Source organism: Pseudorca crassidens, chromosome X (assembly GCF_039906515.1).
Source record: "Pseudorca crassidens isolate mPseCra1 chromosome X, mPseCra1.hap1, whole genome shotgun sequence".
Taxonomy (NCBI): domain Eukaryota; kingdom Metazoa; phylum Chordata; class Mammalia; order Artiodactyla; family Delphinidae; genus Pseudorca; species Pseudorca crassidens.
The window spans coordinates 18,808,840-18,832,483 of NC_090317.1; the positions used below are offsets into that span (position 1 = coordinate 18,808,840).

General features: G+C 42.7%; 1 protein-coding gene across 4 annotated transcripts in view; it reads left to right on the top strand.

Annotated features, from left to right (window-relative positions):
* Positions 1-23,644, top strand: part of HS6ST2 (heparan sulfate 6-O-sulfotransferase 2) — a 291,333-nt gene that overhangs the window by 247,332 nt on the left and 20,357 nt on the right. For 2 of the 4 annotated variants that reach the window (XM_067722266.1, XM_067722264.1), the window contains one exon: positions 3,221-3,307. The exons of the other annotated variants lie outside the window; for them this stretch is intronic. In XM_067722266.1, the coding sequence (XP_067578367.1) occupies positions 3,221-3,307 (87 nt within the window). The remainder of the gene's footprint in view (positions 1-3,220; positions 3,308-23,644) is intronic. 4 annotated transcript variants of the gene reach the window in all.

The following is a 23,644-nucleotide window of genomic DNA, read 5'->3' on the forward strand; positions in this document are numbered from 1 at the left end:
ACCTGGATACAATGTGCATAATACTGCAGGATTTTATTTTTCACTTTTCTGGTGTTGGAGACATTTGTGGAGCCGATGGAAAATGGTTTACGATACATGTTGATGGACAGCCGACCAAACAGACAGAGCGAGTGCTGGCATTCATTAAATTTTCCTATCAGGAACCCACCTGGAATTGTATCCATAGGTCTTTGATGAGGCTGGCTTGGGAGGGAGAGAGGAAAGAATCTTACCCCAGGAAAAAGATAGCTACTCCTAAGGAGTGGGAGAAGCCTGGATCCATGCCCCCTGGGATTTCAGGCCATAGCTTTTAATATCCCAAAGAGGAGATGAAAGTCAAAAGGGCTGACAAGTCGTCTAGAGACAGACAAAATAATGACAACTGGGATGCGCCTGTTTCAGATGTGTAAGTTGGAAACTAGCTCTAATTCCAGGCAGCCCCCCCAATCTCATATACCCCCAAGTTATCATCCAGGTATCCCAAAAGCAGGCAGGGCTTATTCCTGTAAGTCCCTGGGATTGCCACATGCTTCTTTCAGTGGTCAGCATCCTCGGCAGCATCTTAATGGATCATTGACCCATGTTTTTTCAGATCTCTGAGGCTCCCAGACAGTCTGCAGTTGCAAGATTTTCTCTTTCTCTCTCGTGGAGCACTTCTGGAAAACTTGGGGTCTCTCTTTCTCAAAGTTTCAGAATCATAGCATCTTGTCCAGACTTACGTACTCAGCCTGGAACTTTGAGGGGTTGCTCTTTCCCCTCAGTGTTAGGCCAACCTTTCTATACAACAGTTCCTTAGTACATCTACAGAATTAAACTCCTAGGATCCAAGCCTGCCGCCATTCTGCTGGCCACTCCCCCACTTTCAGATACCTTTTGCCACTGTCAGTGGATCTGCTATTGGCGCGGAACAAACATTTTGAGTTACTTGATTACTTTCACCTCCAGTCTTGGTGCCGTACCTTCCGTCTGTGATTCTTCTCTGAGCAAGTTTTGTGTTTATTCCACTCAGATCTGCCCTTAAAGGATTTGGCACTTGGTCAGAGGGGGTCCTTATTTCGATCACTTAAAGGAAGACTGCTCCAGGACCACCACCTCCTCCCACCTCCAAAGCAGCTGTTAATAAGGTCGCCACGGCCAGCTGACAGCTTTCCCAGATGTCCTGCGGTGCCCTGCATTGAGCTTAAAGAGGGTCACTTGTCATGCAGATTTTAAAGACCCTTGGCTCGCAAGGCACAGACTTGGGAATACAGCAGTGGAAATGGGTGTCTTTTATTCAAAAGAACGTGGATGCCTGAACTTAGTGACTCGGGAGACAGGGTGTTGAGTGACCACCTACTATTCTGAACCTAGCAGCCTGCAAGATCAAAAGATCCCTTGTTTCAGAAGGCTTCCATCAAAGTTTCCCACTGCCTCCAGTTTGAGTGAGGGGGTGGGAGGAGGAAGGCTCAGTGGCCAGTGAGCTGAATGTGGAAGTGAGGGAATTGAGACTCGCTTGAATTTTGCAACACACAGCGTATTTCATCCTCTGCATGAGACTGCAGCAGCCTTCTGGAAGAGACACTTATGAATTCATCTGAGTTCCAGTCTTTTGTCCAGTTATCACTTCGTTTCTGAGGGGGGTTCTGAATGAGGATGGTAGCTGCTATGGTCCCAGGGATGGTTAAGGAGTTCTTTGCCAGGAAGTCAGCGTGGATGGGCAGGGGCAGTGCTGCATGAGTTCTTCAGCACTTCGTCTCAGCAGGCTTCTGACATCTCCTGGGGAACAGACTGTGCGCCTACTCTCTCCAGAGCCACCCACCCCAGCAGAAGGATTGGCGCTCACCTTGGTGACTCCCACTTCAAAGGAGTGCTTTGGAGCCCTCCTGGACACTGAATCCTACCTGCTGGAACTTTCGCTATCTGTCTGATTAGCCCTGTGCTCACACACATCTGTATTGCCTTGGCAATCGCCAGGAACCCATGATTATCTCTTGTTCCAGTCACATCCACGTAGCCACTTAAAGCTGATGGATGTGAGGCAGAATACCTTTTGTGACCCACCCTCTCACCCTACCTCACCCCACATCTAAATACAGCTACTTGCAGGCATCTATTTCTGAGGTACTTAAAAGATTCATAAATATCTGGAAAGCTCTTTGACATTCTCTGAGGCAATATCCTGTGCCTTTGGAAGGCTCTATTATACTCATTGAAAGCCAAGATATGCCTTTTTCTTCTTTACCTTCACTTTTTGTAAAAGGTTATGCTGACGTAGATCTTAGTAACAAAAAAAAATTCTTTCTGATGAAATCAGGATAAATAATTCCACACATCATCAAGCGGGGGAAAAGGCTTTGAATTGGTTTCCATGGAAATCTGGAGATGAAGTAAAGTAATAATTTCAAGGCAGAGCAGCTGAATTGAAGATAATGGTAAAAATAGTTTGATAAAGAAAATAGAATAAAGTAATCAAGAAGCCTCCAATCAATTATTCCTTTTTGTTTACCTTCAAGTGATTAATTTGTCTGCGTTTATTAACCTGAAGAGATTAAGCAGACCTTCCTAGTGATTTATTTCGTAATTGTTTCCAAGGTTTGACATAAGCTGTGCAGTTATTGAAGGTGCAGATCTAAATTCAATTACTCATGAAGCAGGTGGTGCTTCACCTGAAAGAATATCTGAATTCACGGCCTTCCCATGTTAACATTATGAGTGAAAATTATTAATTTATCTGATAGTATCTCCCAAAGACTTTTAGAAGTCATTTGGCATCCACATACTTCACAACAAGTCAGCAGCTTCAGAACTGAACTTGAAGTACAGAGAACCCAGAGACAGGAAATAAAGGATTTTAGGTTAAAGACTAGTTAATTTTTTTGGCCAGAGCCTCTCTTGAGGCCTGGGCTGTGGCACTGTCATTAATGGCATCCACCAGCTCAAGCTCTGAATGCCAAAAGAATAGCTTTCTTGAACTTGACCAATGGTTCCCACTCTCTGTACCTTTGAAGGACAGCACTGGATAAGATCACGCTTTATTTTGACAGACGAGAGAGACAGAGAGACACATGCACGCACACACACGCACACACACACACACACACGGGGGGGGGGCGTGGGGGGAGAAGAGAGATTAAGATATTGAAAGAGAGACGCCTTGAAAGTCTTTAAATGAAATAACTAATTTCTTTTTGTCTCTGTGGTCATTGTTGTATATATTTTTCTATTCTTTCTGTGGGTATAGTAAGGATAGACGGGGTTCTCCAAACACTAATCCAGGCGCCAACTCTCCGTCATCCACAAAGGCCCGGAACACATCTAAGAACGGGAAGTAAGTGAAAAGTGCCCCTGTGCATCCAACACAGCTGTCACCAAGCCATGTACTGTCCTCATTTTGTCATTCATTCATATTCATTCAAAGATTTGCAGAATGCCTTCTGTGTGCTTTGCTTTGGGCTAGTCACTGGGGAATTTAAATGAGTAAGGCATGTGTCAGGAATATGGGGTGCATGAAGAACTAAAGAAGGGGGAGGAGAGGGAGGGGGAAGTCAAGGGATGGCTTTGGGAAGATAGCTTTTAGGGCTGATTGTGATGGGTAAAGACTTATAGCAATGCAAGATTTGGGCTATGAGTCTCAAAAGTTGAAGAAAGAAGAAGCAGCGGCACTGATCAATCGTTTTATGATTTGCAAAATCCATGAAAATCTGTCTTTGATCCATACACTAAGATTTGGGGTGGATTTAGAAGAATCTGGAAAGCCATTCCATAACTATCCTGGTTTAATTACATTTGCATTGTAACCATGTCACTGATGTACATGATATGTGTATTCTTTTCCTAGCGACTAACCTGTACCATGACCTAACCCAAAACTGTCTTTTTGTTATTGCCAAGAACTTGTATTGGCTGAATATTTGTGATGTTAGATTTACCTCTTTGGGCTGATTCCAGAAAGCAACATTGGCCGACCTCTCCCTTTGGATTCAGCAGAGAATGGCAGTCTGAAACAGTGTGATCCCATGCAGATGGCATACCTCCAATTAGGTGCTCCCCCTTTGAAGTGGCTTCAGCCCTTTGGTGAATGACTCGGGTCCTCTTGTAAGCCCTCTGTCTCAGGGCTGTGGGGCATTGTGACGGGCAAAAATACATCCCCAAAGGAGAACCCAGCCTGCATCTAGGAGAAGATGAAAGATGCCTTCATCATGCTAAAAGCTCTAATCTAGCAGTAAGGTATATCACTACAAGAGCATGGCTTTGCCATGAAAGGTGAATTTGTAACGGTCATATATTTTATGTATTCAGCATTGGACCATAAATGCTGCACTTTGAATATGATCTTATTTTCAACTCCCAAAGTGAAAGAGCTATTGGCTCCCTTTTTTTTCTCCCTTCTCCTCCTGAATACCATTTCAGGTTTGCATATAAAGTTGAATGTGGGCTATCTTGGAGAATATCAAAAGCAGTGGTGAAGACAGAAGACGAAATCTCAGAGCAGTTAGAACTAGTTTCAGTTATTTATTGCTGAGCACCACAATCAAAATGCTGAATAAATTATGAAGGAAGGGAATTGATACACACATTCCCAAGCAGCTGAATGTTTCCAAATTAGTCCCAATTCATCGTCAGCATGCGCCCGCGGTTAACAGAGATAGCCTTGGAGAATCGCTTTGAACTCCATGCTTGCAGAAACGGCAGGCCCTGGTCTGGGTATCTTGTACACACCTGTCCTGCTGACAACTGCAGGGCACAGTCTCCCGTTTATTAGGCCCTCATGTATAATGAAGGATGTTTGTGATTGCTGTTGCACTTTGAAAGGAGCATTGTTTTGTTTCTTTTGGCTTTGCGGGAACCCAGACTCTTACCTTGTGAATGAAGAGTCCCCGTGGAGCAGTCGGTAGAATTGGAGTTCAGATGACATAAAGAACGCATAGCTAATACCATACCCGGCTTGTTAACAGTAGGAGGCCTGCATAAATACATTCTTAAGTAGATAAACATGATCTTATATCCCACTTGCTGGATTTGGACACCTCCCAAACTTCTGCCGTGGTGAGGGCCTCCCTTCCCGCACGTTCTGAGCTAGGTGTCTTTTATCTGCCATGTACTTGACTCACAGATTGTGCTGGTTCTTTACAATTTTTCTTTCTTTTCGGGGATTATTAATGAAGATTAAAAAGTTCTCCAATAGCCAGTATTCTCTTCAAGGATATGTTTCAGGTTCCCTTTCTCTTATCTCCCATCAGTTGGCGGGAAGTTGTTGGGTTTTTTTTTTTTAACTCTTTTCTGCACATTTTCTCCTCAGGATATTTTTGTCAACAGCAGCAGTACTGACCTTCCATGAATATGGTGAGACTATCCGGGGGGGCATTTTCCCACACTCTCTAGAACAGTGTCTATCAACGTTTAGGCACGTGTGTTGTTATAGTTCAGAGACAGTGGTTACTTCTGGGTTTGGGAGTGTGTGTGGGGAGGCAGGGAGCTAGGTGGGCCTCTGCTCCCTGGGGTTTTCCCCGTGGTGCCTTTCACAGTGGACAGCATCCAGGGTGGGTGCTGTCCTACTGGGTTTTCTCATGTTATTTGACCTCATGACAGGGGGATAGCAGTTTTTAAGAATTCCTCTGTTATTTTGAGGCCAGATACAGGCTGGGAGACAGAAGGCGTCTTCTTTTCTTCTCTGGAAAGAAACTGGCCTCCTCTGTTTTCGAAGACAAGTCAAGCTGCCTCAAATATACCTCATGACTAAAAATAGTAACAACTAGTATGTGTTGAGTGAGTGCTATGGGCCAACCTCTGTCCCCGAGCGCTTAATACAATTCGTGTCATTAATTCTCACCCACCAAAAGCTCAGGAAGTAGGCACTATTATTATTTCCATTTGATACACGAGGAAATTGAGGCTTGGAGAGGATATTGTGTGCCTACGTGGGGTCTCCCAATGAACAATTTTGGTAAAGCCCTTCTTTAGCACCAATAATAGTAATAACAATCAGTAAAATCTATCGAGCTTTGACTTTGTGCCCTCGTGCTAGATAGACCCTGGGCCACAGAGACAAATGCAAGATACGATAGGTGCCCTCAAGGAACTCAGTCTTCAGAGGACAGAGGATGGCGACATGGCGTTTACAGTGAGGCAGTCACGGGGCGCTGTTGGTGGGGAAGACGTCATGTGGGGATATCAACGAAGGCTTCTGAGAAGTGACCCTTGAACCCATTCATTTTCTCCACTTACCCCTCAGGAGGCAAGGCCAGGTCAGAAGAGGAAAAGGCAAATTAGTCACTAAGACAGACAGAGTCCTTTAATGTTGATAAAAAAACAAGTTAAAGTTGTGGATGAGGTCAAAGCTAACACTGAATGGCCAATTCTGTCTTTTTTTCCAACTTCAATCCATTTGGGGCCAACTGCCATGCAGCGTAGCATGCCGAGTAGCTTAAGAAACCTACAGTGTGAAAGTTGTGTCATTCTGCTTGCTCCATTTTATTGCCTGGATCTGAAGCTGGGTACCAGCCCTCTGTTTCAGGGAGGAACAGATGGAATGGGATATGTCTGAGCAGCAGAGCCAGACTACCCTGGCAGTGACTTTCAGGGAGGTGCATGCAGTTTCTTCTATGCTAACAGTGAGCCAAATTGACAGGACAGGGAAAAAAAGCAGTGCAGAGCCATACCACTGAGATCAGGAAGCATAGGTTTGGCAGAGGTTAATCAGAGACCAGCCAGACCAGGCCACCATATTTGATTTGGTTCCCTTCGATAATGTGAATCTGTTATTCTGTCTGACACATCAAGCCACAGTCAATCCTTTTGCTGATCCATTGGGTTATTCCCAGCAAGCACTTAAACTGTCAAGACTGAGCATACATGGTAGCCACAAGGAGCCATTACAGATTTTCTTTTTGTACCTGAACATGTTCACACGTCACATGAGACCAACACTTTTGCTGACCTGATAAGGACTCAAGAAGGGTCAGTCACTTTCCCAGAGTCACGCGTCTAGTTCATAGCAGAGGTCAGCCTAGAATCCTGGTTTTCTAATACCTGTCCTGTGCTCTTTCTACGGCAATGTGTGCTGCAGTTCTGCTCCCAGATAGCAAGACACTTCGGCCAATTGCACCACACAAGGCTTGGAGCCTGGTCTCAGGACGTCCAGCTGAGTGCTGTGCCCTTTGTACGTTACCATACCTGTGTGGGTGGGTTCTGTTAGCCTCTGTGAAAATGGAGCCTTTGGGGAGAAATTGGAATCATTCCACTTAAAAAAAAATGTAGGGGTAGTGATGATGAAAGGAAACAGCATGTACTTTTCAAACACTTCACTTTTTCTCGAAAATAACATCATTTTGGTTGTGTTTGGACAGTTACCCTTTCTCAATATTACTGTTGAGCTATCTCGAGCCTTTAACACAACCCTTCATCAAGAAAGCGATAAAGAGAACTCGTAGATCACTATAGCTGTTCTCCTTCAAACCAGACAACCAAGGCTGAGGGTGTGTGTGTGTGTGTGTGTGTGTGTGTGTGTGTGTGTGTGTATAACATTCAGAGGCATCAATTGAAAAATTAGATTGCAGGCAGTTGCAGATGAGGCTGGAAATGAATCAATCCTCTCAGCCTGAGGTGTTTTTCACATAGGCTCAGGCTATGGAAAGACAAAGACCAAGTTCAATGTTCAAATACTGGTGAAGGCCAGGAATATTGCAGGACCAGGGCAGAGCACCCAAGCACAGTGCCTGGTAGACGATACCATAAATGTTGAGTTCAGTTCCATAAATATTGGCTTAAATGAATTAAGCTGGGGAGGGGATGCTAAAATGGAGAAAAAGGAGTACAGAAGGAGGATATGAGATGGTCAAGTCAATTCTTACTCACTTTACACTTCTATCCAGAGCCGACCCTGGTAGCAGATGCCACAGGAAGACTGATTCCAAGCTGTTTTTGCCAAAATTGTCTCATAACGGACAGGCCTGTTTATCTTTTCAGCAGTCTCTAGATGAGCAGACTCAGGAGCACATAGCTTCATAAATCAACTAAACACACCAACAGTCCTTTGGTTTTGGTTGGCAGGACCCAAACGGAAAACTTTCCTGCTTTAGAGAGAAGAGGTGAAGTCTTGCTTGTTCTGTGTGGATTCAGTGTGGTGCCGTTTTATGTTCAGATTGAATTGTTTACATGTGCATCGCTGGAGTCCATGTCCTGTGTACTATGATCTCATGATTATGTCATTTCCTCTCATTGAGAGCCCTGTATTTCTTCTAAGACAGTAGGCTGTGACTACCACTAAAACCCCTAGTTTTGCCTCTGTGTATGAAAGAGAGAGAGAGAGAGAGAGAGAGAGAGAGTGTGTGTGTGTGTGTGTGTGTGTGTGTGTGTATTTTCACTTCACATTGGTGGTATGCTGTATGAGCATAGCAATCAAATGGTCAAGTACTGAACTTTTCAAATAAGCGCTGTAGTTTGATGTGATGATGATGTCAATAGTGCCTTAGTTTAGCTATTAGACTAAGTCTAATATCACAAAAGCTTGTGAAAAACCAAAGCCCCAAACACTCTCTCTCTCTCTCTCTCTCTCCACGCCCTCCCTCCCTCCCCCTCCGTCTCTGCTGTTGCTCCTTTGTAGAAAAAAGCAAATGACAAAAACATAAGCCAATGTCAGAATGTATTCCTAAGAACAACTTGGAGTGGAGTGTGCCTGAGAATCAGTACGTTTATAGCCGAATTGCCTTTTCCCTCCAATATTCGCCAGCCAGGATAGTGCGAGACTTTTGGTCACAACAAAAATGTCAAATCTACCCCAGAAAGTATACTCATTAATTAGGCAGGAAAGTAACATAAGACATTTGAAAAGGACTTTTAATAACAAGGGGTAAATAACACATAGGCTTGGCATATTTTGAGGTTTCACCTAGTGCTAACCAACTGTAGATGGGGCTGTTCAAAGATCTCTTTAAATAAATTAATCATGCAGCCTTGTGTGTATTTGAAAGGACATCAGCTTTGGAGTCAGATAGACCTGGATGTGAATGCTGGCTCTATCACTGATTAGCTTAGTACCTACCTCATTGGGCTGTTGTGAGGATAAAATAAAATCCAAGTAAGGCTCTTCTAGTGCCTGGCACATGGCAAGTGCTTAATAAATGTCAACTAGTGATTATGCTTGCCTCTGCTGCCAACATACTGCAGCTGGGGACAGTGTGACCTGGCCAGCATGATCCTGACCAAGTCAGAGCTCTGGTTATCTGCTTTGCCAGCTCCAGAAATGGGGAAGCAGACGCCCCAGCACCACTGGCAATACATAAATAATGCCCACAGATTGAGACAAGAAATTACTGGAAGATCCAGGAAGAAACAGTCCAGTTATGGAAATATTCCCTCGGGGGTACACGTGCATCTCTGTGATGGTTAGGATGTAGAGTGTACTCACTAACATCATAAATCCCCCTAAATATCTGACTGTCCGTGCTGACCCTGGTTCTCCAGCTTAGTCAAGAAGGGTGTTGTGCTAATGGAGCCTTAGGAGGCAGGTGTCATTCTTCTCCCTTCTCACCTGCTGCACAAAATCACAGACGCAACGTGCTGCTCTCTAGAGCAGGGGTCCTCAATAACTCCTTTCTCCTCTGTGACATACATGGTTGAGAACTCTCATTGGCATTGCTCCAGGGGACCTCAGGGTTACGTCCACTTGCCAGGTGCTGGCTGGAATTCTACTCCTCTCTCACTTGAGAAGGCCTAGGAATGCAAAGAAGAGGGATGTTAAATAGGATTCCTCCGTTTTCCTCTGAGTAACACATCTCTCTCCGTCTCTGTCTCCCTATTGCAGTCCGTGTCTCTCTCCGTCTAGAACTCCCTCTCTTTCTCCCTTCCTCCTTCCTTTCCTCCCTCCTCCCCCACCCAACTATCTATCAATGCTCCATCTTGCCTTTATACCCCAATATTTTTAGCTTTCAGCCTAGCTCTTTCTGAGCTGAAGGAATTACAGAGGCTTAAATCAATGGCATCTTCTAATGCCTCCAGGCCAAACATGTTGTTTTTCAGACAAATAACCAGTGAAACATGGCCCACTATGGTTTGCAGTGCTAAGAGAGTATGGGGGGACTTCCCTGGTGACGCAGTTGTTAAGAATCCGCCTGCCAATGTAGGGGACACGGGTTCGATCTCTGGTCCGGGAAGATCCCACATGCTGCGGAGCAACTAAGCCCATGCACCACAACTACTGAGCCTGCTCTCTAGAGAGCCCGCGAGCCACAACTACTGAGCCCGCGTGCCACAACTACTGAAGCCTGCGTGCCTAGAGCCCATGCTCCGGAACAAGAGAAGCCACCACAATGAGAAGCCCACGCACCGCAAGGAAGAGTAGCCCCCGCTCGCCGCCACTAGAGAAAGCCCACGCACAGCAATGAAGACACGACGCAGCCAAAAATAAATAAATTAATTAATTAATTTTTAAAAAAGAGGATGGAAACACAGGGCAAAACTATTGTGCTATCCAGATAATTACTACGAATCCAACACTGACTAAAAATCTGGAGTGTAGAAGCATTTAAATGTAGAGTAGAAATTTTTAATTTGTTGAAATCCAGTTTATCATTTTTTTTCTTTTCTGGATTATGCTTTTGGTAGCATATCTAAGAAGTCTTTCCCTAACCCAAAGTTGCAAAGGTTTTCACCTATGTTTTCTTCTAGATGTTTTGTAGTTTTGTTTTTACATTTAGGGCAGTTTTCCAATTTGAGTTAAGTTTTGCATATGGTGCAGGGTAGAGATCAAAGTTTTGTTTTGTTTCACATATGGATATCTAGTTGTTCCAGTACCATTTCTTAAGGAAAATATCTTTTCTCCATTGAACTACCTTAGCACATTTGTTGAAAATCAAAAATCAATTTTATATATATATATATATATATATATATATATTTCTAGATGCTTAATTGATCAATATTTTATCCCTATGCCAGTTCTGCACTGTCTTGATTACTCTAGCTTTATACTAAGTTTTGAAATCAGGTGGTGTGAGTCTCCCAACTTCATTCTTCCTTTTCAAAGTTGTTTTGGATATTCTAGGTCCTTTGAATTTCCATATGCATTTTAGAATCAGCCTGTAAATTTCCAGAAAAAGAAAAAAAAAACTGCTGGGATTTTGGCAGGGATTGTGTTGAATCTATATATCAAATTTGGGAAAAACTGACATCTTAACAACACTCAGTCTTAGAAGCTATGAAGACAGTGTATCTTTCAATTTATTGAGATCTTTAATTTCACTTAGCAGTGTTTTGTAGCTTTCAGTGTACATGTTTTTCCTAACTTTTTCAGATGTATCCCTAACTATTTCATGCTTTGGATAATAGTATCCTTTTATTTTAACTTCTAATTGTTTTTCCCCAAGTTTCCATTATTTTTATAAAATTTTTATTTTATATTGGACTATAGTTGATTTACAATGTTGTATTAGTTTCAGGTGTACAGCAAGGTGATTCAGTTGTACATATATAAGTATCTATTCTTTTTCAGATTCTTTTCCCATTTAGGTTATTACAGAATATTGAGTAGACTTCCCTGTGCTATACAGTAGGTCCTTGTTGGTTATCTATTTTATGTATAGTAGTGTGTATATGTCAATCCCAAACTCCCAATTTATCCCCCCCCCTTTCCCCTTTGGTAGCCATAAGTTTGTTTTCTATGTCTGCAAGTCTGTTTCTGTTTTGTAAATAAGTTCATTTGTATTATTTTTTTTTAGATTCCACATATAAGCGATATCATATGATATTTGTCCTTCTCTGTCTGACTTACTTCACTTAGTATGATTTCTAGGATATAGAAGTACAATTGATATTTGTATACCAGTCTTATATTTACAAACTTGCTAAGCTCACATATTAGTTCCAGGAACTTTTTTGAAGATTCCATTGGATTTTCTACATAGACAATTATATCACTTGTGAGTAAAGACAGTTTAATTCTTCTTTTCCAATATGGATGCCTTTTTTCCTTGCCTTATTGCACTGGCTAGAACCTCTAGTATGGTATTGAATAGCTATGAGTTATTTGGTGTGTAAATAATTCCTACCTGTTTAGCTTTGTAAAAAAGATACATAAAAACAACGGAGTGATAGTTGGACAATGGAAGTGTCCTCTAAAGATGATATTTTGGGGACAAATGAATGATCACTGCCTTTATCAAAAGGTCAAAGCTAGATTCCCAAAGTACTGCACAGAAATTTCATCAGAGAAAAAGATACTATCCTGGGGAGGAGGAGGAAAACAAAAAGCAAAAAACAAAATGAAAAATAGAATAACATACACTCTTCCCTTTATTCTAATTCGTATTTTCTCCCTCTCTTTTCTCTCCCTTCTCCCCTCCCCCCTCTCCCCCCTCTCTCCCTGCATGAGTTCTTTAAAAGAAACAGTGTGGTATAGTGGTTAAGATGGCAAACTCTGGAGCCAAGTCATTGCTTTAAAATCCCAACCCTTCCCTGGGTAAGTTTCTTTATCTCTCTGTGCATCACCTTCTTCACTTGTAAAAAGGGGATACTAATGTGTCTGCTTCATAGGATTTTCTTGAGGATTCAATTATTCATTCATTCAAAACTTTTATTGATTACTTATGAGATACCAGCTACTATTGTAGGCTCTGGAGACACAGCAAAGAAAAAAACAGACAAAATTCCTTACCCTCATGCCCATTCTCGTGGAGGGATACTGTCATTAAACAATTAAGTAAACTATATAGTATTTTAAAAGGGAATAACTTATAAGGGGGAAGGCAAGGCAGAGGGATAAGGAGTGATGCAGACAGGAAATTAGTAAATTTAAATAAAATGGTTAGAGAAGACCTCACTGAAAGGTGACATTTGAGGAAAGGTTTATTTTGTTTAAATAAGGTAATACAGTTTAAAATTAGAACCATTCCTCACATATAGCAAATATATAATAACGCTTTTTATTAACTACAATTTATTGAGTGCTTTTTATGTGTCAGGCATTGTGCAAAGTGCCTTACGTAATATTATCTTGTTTAATCATTACAATAGGTCTATAAAGCAAAGGTTATTATTAGCTCTTTTTACTGACAAGGAATCTGAGATGACGTTGACTTGTTCCAGGTCACGTAGGTAATAGATGATGGGGCCAAGACTCCAACCGTGTCTGGGCTTGTCCCACAAGGCTGAGTTCATCCATCCTTTCTGAAGATGCCCTTTATGCTTGAGGGACTATATTAGACCTACATTCACAAGGATCAGAAGACTGGTCCTGCTGCTGGAGGCCTTAGTTGGAGGGAAGAGTATTGAGTAGGTAGAAGGTTCTTCAAGGGCCATGGAATGTCGTGAAATCCCATCTTCCTGTTAGCATTTCAACTTGAAGATAAAGGTGCTCTTCCCTGGGACCCCCACACCAACACCTGGCCTTGACACTTTCTTTACTATGTATGTTGGGTGCACACAATCTGAGAATGGAGGAGTGGGGTGGACAGAAATACATACTACATTACTGGTCAATGGCCATTGCTTCATTACAGCACATGCTTTGGGTTTTCAGAATGGTTGTTTGCTAAAGATTAAACAGAAAAAAAATGAGGCAGGACTCAGCTCACTGATGATTGAACTATAAATTTTGCCCAGAAAATGCTGGTGATGCTATAAAATTCAGGCCACCATCTGTTATTGCTTGCTTGAAGTAGCATTTGTATTGGATGATTAAGATGTCACATGCATTTGAAGCACAAATTGATTCCCGGGTACCTAGCATCCCTGGGTGGTGAAGACGGTCCAAGAAGAACATCACGTTGCTTGAAGGATATATTTATATGATATCACAAGCCACAGTTTTGGGTCACTTGAGTGGGGTTGATTGTGGATGGAGATGGGGACAACTGAGAAAATGAACTGCTTGAATTGGCTGGATAATTTAATCAAAACGGTCAATTGACTATTCTGTGTCAACTAGTTCTATGCAGTTTGGCAGACCTGAGACATGTTTGGCCATCACTGTCTGCAACGCTCAGAGTGAATTGGGGGATACATGTGAGGCGGGAGGGAAGCAAGTCTGGTTAAGCCCCAAATTCCTAATACTAAAAAGAACCCATTACTTTTATAGTATTTTATAGTTTGCAAAGAGCATTCTCATCCGTTATCAACAAACGTATGAGGCAGGAATTATATCTACAGCTCACAGATGAGAAAACTCAGGCTGAGAAAAATGACATATTGTGCCCCAAGCCACATGGATAGTAAGTGGCAGAGCGATGAATGAAACCAGGGCCCATTTTTCTCTAAATCCTAAATAATTTTCCCTACTCCATAGAGCCCAAGAGCAGGCTACTCTTCAATTTGAGTCAAATAATTCTAGGTACCTGACCAAAAAAAAAAAAAAAAAAAAAGCAAAACATACTTTACATGCAGGTAGAGAACTTACAGAATTCATTCCCAACAAAAGCAGTAGAAGACTGCCAACTATAACAAGGGCCAGGATTTTTAAATAGGCAGTAACGTTTGTTGAGTGCTTCTTACGCACCAGGCCCTATTCTTTTTTTTAATTAGTCAAATAATTTTATTTTAAGGAAAACAAATTTGCACCCTAACACCAGCTAAAAGTTTTTATAAGAAAATTGAAGAAACTTTTACAAAATGCTGAACATAATTTTGAAGTTTAGAGAGTGACTGTGAAGCAAAAAATGACTATATTTATCATGATTGTAAATAATGATATATGCTCTATAAGTTCATTGGGATGGTCACCAATGGGCTGGTAATGAATCCCCAAGAGTAATAACCAAGTAACCTCAGTAACATCAGCGAAGCACCAGGCCCTATTCTAAGTGCTTTAAATGAATGCATTTTCTCATTTAAGCTGAAAACTGCCCCCTGACGTTGGTTCTAGGAGAGCTCATCACTTGCTTCAGTGGCATGGATCGTATCCAATCCCAAAGGTCCCCTTCAGGGTGGATGTCCAGGCACCTCAGCAGAGACAAGCTTTGAGCGTGGCTGGCTTGTGGACCTGAGCTGGGGGCAGTGATTCTCCAAGCCTCGGAATCTAAAGAGTTTTGGTTTTTTGGCATCAAAGAGCATAATGACAGAAGTGAGAGTGCTGGGCTTGTTTCCAAGGGCCTCAACAGTGTCCTCTTTTCTCATCGTTGAGGAAGAGATGTGTTCTCCACGGGCTTTCATGAGATGCTCTCTACTCAGCCTCTGCCTGTTTACCTTCGTTTCTCCCATTCATGCTTATGGAACCTTCCAGGGTGATCAGGCTATTTTGTGCCTTCACAGTAGGCACCAGGGCACCTGCTTCAATTGTGATCTTTGTCAGAAAATAGTTTGCTGCCTCTACCCGCCCACATCCCTTTCCCAAGACTGCTCCTCCTTCTGTGAAATGCAGATAATCCTTCTCGTCACTCCCCCGGCATCCCTAGGAGGGTGTGAAAACAAGCAATAGCATGTCTCTAAAGACCTTTCAAAAAATAGTTAGTCCCACATACACTCTTTCTAGTGTTTTCAGGAACTTTGGACAAAGTGTATCTCCGCGTAAGCAAAGTTGACAGGTTCAGACTCTTTCCCTGAGAATGTTGACTCTCCTTCTGCCAGGTCTGCTGCGGTTGCCCCTGTTACCCCACAGGCCATCATGCCTTTTCACAATCATGTGGCTGGTGTGACACCAAATATTCATTTCTCTACTTTCCTTCTTTAGTATCCACGTTTCAGGGACTACTTAGACATAGCCAGCTTTGTCCTTGTAAACACATTCATTTTGGAGGCCGTGGGTTTCTTTACCTGAATATCTGGGTCTGGGTCACCCACTTGGTGGCAAGGAAGAAACAAATGCATGGTATTGTGGATGGCTGTTGACTTGTTTTTCATCATTCTTGTAAAGTTGGAGTCATTGTTCCCATTCATTACCAAATGCTTACAATGGACAAGGCATTCTGTGCTAAGCTATAGGAGTACCAAGACAAAGGTTTATTCTCCCTCCCACACTCGCCCCGTCTGCAGATGCCTCCTGGTGGGGAATCTACCTGTTCATTCTGTCACCATTCTCTATTCCTATTTTGTCTTCTAACAGATGAAAAAGAGCTAAAAAGAAGTCTAAAGAAGCTACTTGGGCTCATAGAGCCATCACGGTGCACTTAACCACATCCTTCCTTTGTGTAGTCCAGCGGTTTTCAATCTATGTTCTGAATAGCTCTTGGGTTCAGAAGCAGGACCTCAGAGCCTGCTGAAAGTGGGGATAATGGGGAGTCTAAAGTAATAAATAGATGGGGCTCCAGGCCTCCACCCCACCTCTTCCTGAGTGACTCCATTTTAATCTGTTATATATATATATATCGGGGTCTGACTAGATTTCATTTTTTTAAAGCCCTGCTGCTTAGAATGAGTTTGATAACCATTGGTCCAACCCAGCCTGAGGATATTGGGGGAGCAGAGTATGGGATACCAGCCTTTCTCCACCGTTCCCCAGCTCCCCAATGGCAGGCAAAGCAGCTCTGGCTTTTGGGCAGTCTGGCAGTCCCCTTTCTCAATTCTGCAAGCTCTTAAGAACAAAAACAAAAAACAAAAGAAGAAGTAAATTGAAAAAAGAGATACTTCTCTTCTTATGGCCAAATTGCTCTGAACAGATGAAAGGAACCAGACTGACAGGTGATTGTTCTCTAGATTACAGCCCTAAACCCAGGCTGAACCTGAAATGCTTGGAGGGAAAAAAATGCCACAGATTTTGAGTAATGCTCCCCAATTGGCTTCTGCTCTGAAGACTAAATGAACACACACTATTTCCACTCCATTTCCTTAAACTGGCCTCTGTGCTAGGCTGTAATGAAACCTGTAGGGGAGGAAAAGACCATTAGCTTTGGGAAGAGGATTATTTTAGTTGCTTAAGCTATCCTCTCCCGGAAAACATTCTCAGGCGGGTGTTTAGGCTAAAGTCTGTATTGTTATTTTGAACGCCATTAGAAGGCTTGGAAGGTTTTCTAATATTTACTCATTGTAGGTATTCTATATAATCCTATATACAATTTTATTATAATTTTTAAACTCACTCTCTAGTGTTTTATTTTATGTTCACTGACTAATTCAGCTTTATCACAACTATCTAGTGTCATCATTAGCCCAGCCCTCCCCTTGTTTATACTGGTCTCCTCGTCTACCACATTCCATTTTTTTCATACCATTGCACCTATCTTTTCTTTTTTTGGCCGTGCCACACGGCATGTGGGATCTTGGTTCCCCGATCAGGGATCGAACTCGTGCCCCCTGCATTGGAAGGTGAAGTCTTAACCACTGGACCACCAGGGAAGTCCCTTAAGACAGTATTAAATAATTGTGTTTGGTATATTCTGATTTAAAAGTTCAGAAGGTTTTTTTTTTTTTTTTTTTTTTTTTTTTTGCTGCACCATGTGGCTTGTGGGGTCTTAGTTCCCCGACCAGGGATTGAACCTAGGCCCTCAGCAGTGAAAGCACAGAGTCTTAACCACTGGATCACCAGGGAAGTCTTTCAGGACAGTATTAAATACTTGTGTTTGGTATATTCTGATTTAAAAGTTCAGAAGGGTTTTTTTGGGGGGTTTTTTTGTTTTTTTTTGCTGCACCATGTGGCTTGTGGGATCTTAGTTCCCCGACCAGGGATAGAACCTGGGCCCTCAGCAGTGAAAGCGCAGAGTCTTAATCACTGGACAGCCAGGGGATTCCCCCATTGCACCTACCTTGAATGACCTGTCTACACCTGTCTAAATCCTAGTTGTTGGAAAGAGCTCACTCTTTCAGTTAGATTAGGGATGGGTTCATATCCCAGCTCTAGCATCTTAGACAAGTTACTTATTGTCTTTGAGCCTCAGTTTCCTCATCCATAAAACGGGGGTAATAATTAGACCTCTCTCTACTAGAGATCCTTTGAGGAGTCCGTGAGATAACTTATGCAAATATTCTGGTCCACATGGGTGCTCATTAAATGGAATTATTGTTACTACTCATACTGTAAAACACAATTAATGCATCTTCCTCCTTCACGTCTCTCCTGATGCAGCCTGAGAGCATCCCTTCCCCCTTTTGAACAATATCCATTTATCATTTAACCAGGCACTAACATGTGTTCGTTAAGTCAATCAGCAAATATTGTACATCTGGTATGTGATAGGCACAGTACCAGATGCTGGGGGTGGGTGGGAGTAGAGAGCTAGATGTGAGAGAAGGAGGGGAGGAGGTGGAGAAAGCATGGCTGAAACAGAAACAGATTCAGTCACTGCTCTTAAGCATGTTATTTTCTTTATTTTTTCTTTTTTCCCTTGGCCGCACCACGCGGCATATGGGATCTTAGTTCCCCAATCAGGGATCGAACCTGTGCCCCCTGCAGTGGAAGTGCACAGTCTTAACCACTGGACCTCCAGGGAAGTCCCAAGCATCTTATTTTTCAAGTAGAGAAGGTGCTGATAGATGCAGATACCTAGAATCCAAGGAACAGAGTGGTGTGCTCTGTAAGGAAGGTGCAACCAGAGACGCAGCTGGAGGAGTGTGCATGCTGCATAATAAAAGACAAAGTTCTGGAAGTAACAGCTCTCATTCTTATTGTTCACTTTCCCCCTGTTTGCTGATGTCTCCAGCTAATGTACGGCTATGGCTCCTTAAGGAAGAGTAGGTGGAATTCTTTTCTCTTCCACAGTGTTCCAGAGTACATCATCGTGCTCTTAGTGTATGCACTGATATGAGACACTTCTGTAAACTGTCCATAGGAAACAGAATAAAGTGTCTGCAACACACTCTGGAAAAGACCGCCTATTCTCTTGTTTCATCTTATTGCAAGGGTAGAACACTAACGCACTGTAACTCAATATGTGAAAACGTTAAAATGACTTAGCCCTATGTTTTCAATGAACAGATGAATAAATAAATGAATCCTTCTCCTGGAATCTTAAAGACCCTCAAGATTATTTTAAACAAAGAGAATTGTGTTGGGGATTTGGGTATCGAACCAACTGTAGGACTCCTGGCTTTCCCCTGAGCCTGTGAGATTACAGACAGGTGCAGGGAGCAATTCTGGGGTGCTCTGACCCCACAGGCCTCTTTATTTTATTTTTTATTTATTTTTTTTTTGCGGTATGCGGGCCTCTCACTGTTGTGGCCTCTCCCGTTGCGGAGCACAGGCTCCGGATGCGCAGGCTCAGCGGCCATGGCTCACGGGCCCAGCCGCTCCGCGGCATGTGGGATCTTCCCAGACTGGGACACGAACCGGTGTCCCCTGCATCGGCAGGCAGACTCTCAACCACTGTGCCACCAGGGAAGCCCCAGGCCTCTTTATTTTAACCCATCACTTGTCCCTGCCTTTCCAAACTGGTGTCTGGGAAATAAAGCCTGATCGTGCTTTTGGTGGATGTTGGTTCTAACCATCTTGCCATAGCAGGCTGCTGCCAGGCCTCTTGGAAGTCAGACCTCCTCCCCCATCTCAGCACGCAATTCCCCTCCCCTCCTCTTCACCTTCCTCTGCTGTATCCCCATAGTAGCCCTTATCTTCATTAACTGACGGCTTATTCCTTAGTACACCATCCTTTTAAGGCAGATTCCAATGACTTGGTATTTGTCCTAATTGAGACTGGGCTGGGCCCAAGCATTGATGGGAGAAAAACAAAAACCCCTGAAAGTTGAAAGACTGGGATTCTAGCCGCAGACCTGATCCTTGTTAACTCTGCCACCTTAAGAAAGTCACCTAGCCTCTCTGAATCTCCATTTTCTCTGCTGTTAATGTAGGGACTGGCTTTGCTGACTAAAGGAGAAACAAATAGCTAGACAAGCCCCCATCACCACTATTCACACAAATAATGGAGCTAGGAACACGAGATCCTTTCCAGGTAATTAACTAGTGCTGCATTTTAAGGGTGGTGGGTTGGGAAGATGGGCTTGAAAGTGGGGGAGGAGTAATTGAAATCTCCCAAGCTAATGTTCATAATGGTCTATTAAGAACACATTTAAAAGAAATGGCCTACTTCTGTAGTCTGCTACCCAGGATAACAAGCCAGTTCACTCAAAGTGGTTCTGGAATAGGGCTATAAGCAAACGCCTTTAAGTAAAACATAGAGCTGCTTTGCAGAAAGCAGAAAAGTGGAGTTTTCCTCTGATACATTTAAAAATGGTCACTTTACCATTGCCAAACTTCATTACCACACCCAAGAGCTAAAGCTTTGAGATTAATGATCGTCATCCCAAAGAGAAGTCATTGACTGTTAAAAGAAAAAACTAAGCAGCAGCACATGCTCTTTACTAGTCTGCATTCTTTGAGAATTAATGTCAATAATACTATTGCAACATTTTTCAAAATAAAGGATGGAGTTTTCTAATTGTCTAGTAAAAAAAAAAAGGTCCAGGGCTGAATCCCCAGAGAAAAAACCTGAGTTTAAATCATTAACACCGCAAATCTCTGATAATTGTGGAGTGTTTGCAAGTGCCTTAATCAGCATGGTATGTCTGAGTGGCCCGTTTTAATTTGATCACACTGATTAAGTTTCTGTAAGCTAATATATGTCGCATTTCCAATTCTATTAAATGAGAATCTCCTGCCTTTCCTAGATATTATCAAAATGCCCTGATGGGCGCAGACTGGGCTTGGTATTCTCAATTGCTACTGACTTCCTGATTATATAATCTTTGTATTAAATGAAATCAATGAAAGCACAAATTAAATTCAGCAAACTTTACGGAGTAAATATGTTTTCCCCATACTTTTGTTATATTTTCACCTCGAGGTGTGGAGCGCATTAGTTGGAACTCATTGATTACCTTTAGCGATAAATTTTACAGGGCTCTCTCCCCTTATATACCAATTCCTAGAACTGTCCATCCTGTTGGAAGGCACTGTAAGAGTGGGTGATGAATAGGCACTCTCCCTATTATATATGTATTATAGTTGTGCCTTTTTGGGCTCTTGGTAAGAGCTATCTTATGTAAATGCAATTGCTTTGTAAATGTAAATGCCTAGTGGGTCATCGATCACCCTGGAATTGGAGGAAACAGAACAATAGGGGGAGGCGTGAAAGAAACCACCTAGGGACAGGAATGAAGAAAATTGCTAAGTGGGTAAGGGATTGAATCCCGGAAGCTAGAGAACTTGGTGAAAGGGGCTGGGACAAATTTATGGTTACCAAAGGGGAAGTGGGGGGGATAATTTAGGAGTTTGGGATTAACAGATACACACTGCTATATATAAAATAAATGAGATCCTACTGTATAGCACAGGGAACTATATTCAACATTTTGTAATAACGTATAATGGAAAAGAATCTGAAAAAGAATATATATATACATATATATATACATACATATATATATATATATATATGAATCACTTTGCTGTATACTTGAAAGTAACACAATACTGTAAATCAACTATACTTCAATAAGAAAGAAAGGAAGAAAGAGAGGAAAGAAAAAAGAAAAGAAAGAAAGGACAGGCAGGGAGAGCTGTGTTGGAATTGCTCCCGGCTTGCACCTCCAGAGCCCTGAAAAAGCCTTGCTTTCTTGAAGTCTTGAAGACTGGCTGTACTGAAAGAGATACGGGCCTAGTCGGTGTAGGTCTGAAGCAAGAGGGACTGAGAAGGAAAGCCCACCTTCATTATTGAGTGGGACCAGGGCACTCTGGGTGCCTGTCTTTAGCGGGTCTGCCAAACCCTTCCCACTCTCAACAACCCGCAGGGGTCGTGAGAGTCATCGCTGGAAACGGTCCCTTGGGATGACAGTCCCTTGCCTCACTGAAGAGACCCGAGGCTGCTAGTTCCCAAGCCCTAGCTTTCTTACTCGTGCCTAGGAGTATTTAAGAACTATTTCTTAAAGTTGAGTCTTGTGTATCATATAAATAGAGAAGAAGGATTATGTAAGGACATGAATATATCAGGGATCTCTCGCTTTATACAATAGATAAACTCTGGGGGAATTGTTAAGTGAGTGAATTATGTGGGGCACCTAGAACCATTCTTCCCTTGGGTGTGCTTTTTGTCCCTTCCCCCAGCACCTGCAATCTCCAAACAGTGCCTTTCCTCCCAAGAAAAACTCTCTGTCTCATGTCCCATACCTGCAAAGATATTTATTTCCTTTCTAATAAAGTACGTGCTAATAAATATGAACTAATGATTATAAGAGACTAAATATGTCAGTTACCCTAATGCTCAAAGAATTTCCTGTAATGGTTGGAGACAGATTTGGGGTCAGAAATAATGGTGTAAGAGTTGATCCCAACCCCTGAAGAGTATATAGCCTAGTTACAGACGGAAAAACAAAAGAATAGCATGTGAATTGGGAGTTGGGGTTAGCAGATGCAAACAATTATATATAGGATGGATAAACAACAACGTCCTACTGTACAGCACAGGGAACTATATTCAATATCCTGTGGTAAACCATAATGGAAAAGAATATGAAAAGAATGTATATGTATGTATAACTGAATCAGTTTGCTGTACAGCAGAAATTATCACAACATTGTAAATCAACTCTACTTGAATAAAATAAATTTAAAAAATAGCATGTGTAAAAATACAGGGAAAAGAGTCAAGGACTGACTCTAACTGCTCTTGTTGCTCAGAGAAGGGAAAGAGCAAGGTCATCTAGATGGAGCCCGGTGCAAGGGAAGAGCCTTGCACTGGCACCCAAGGGCTCAGGGACGGCTAGTAAAGAAGATGAGAGCCCGTGTGGACAGGCTTTGGATCACAGGAAGGCAGGAGGGAGAGCACCTCCACTTGCCTTTCCCTTCAGTCTCTCCCTGTCTCTTAGACACCTCCACACCCCACCTCATGCCACTTCCTTTGTGTTCCACTTTTTCCTCCCTCTCTGCTCTTTTCTCTGTTCTCCCTTCATCCTTTCCTTTCTTTACCAACCCCTTGACCCTGCTTTCTTCCTCTCCATCTTCTCCACTCCTCTAACCTCTACTTCCCTTCATTCTAGTCTTCTGATGAGTCCTTTTCGTTCTCCTTTCTCTCAGTCTCCCTCATTTAGTTGCCAAATCAGTTTAAATAAGGACCAGAGGGGAGCAATGGGATCCAGGAACCCCGAATATGGGTACCCCCCCAAAGCTTAAGCCCAGTGGGGGGCAAGTGGATCCTCCCCACCCTTTTGAGAAATCACTTTTCCTCGGATCCCCCTGCTGGTGGGTCCAAATGCTCCTAGGTCGGCATGTTCTTTGCCTAACTGTGTGTCTGGCACCCATCTGTCCTCCGCCCCACCCCCTTTGGCTTTAGCTTTGCCTCTCTAGCATCTGTGCAACCACTGTTGGGAAATGAATGAAGCTAAGTTGTTAGCTGCAAGAAGCTTAACATGGGGCAGGAGGAGAATGCTTTGTCAATGTAAAAAAAGGGGTGGGAGTATCCAAGAGCTTCAGGAGGACAAGAGAGGGCTTTTCCCCAAAAACGTTTAAGCAAGGCAATACAGCATAGAGGTCAAGAGCGTGAGCTCCACAGCCACCCTGTTGGAGTCTTGAATGCCAGCTCCACCTCTTATGACTGTGCGATTTTGAAGGAGTTGCTCAACCTTTCTGTGCCTCAGTTTCTTCATCCATAAAAAGAGGATGATAGTACTATCACCTGCCACATAGATGGTGAGAATAAGTAAATGAATTACTCCATGTTAATCACTCAGACTCACGCTTAGTAAAGGGTCCGTGTACACTTGCTGTAACTGAGTATGAGTGCATGCAGGACTTCTCTGAGGTCTTTAAAGACTGCTTGGT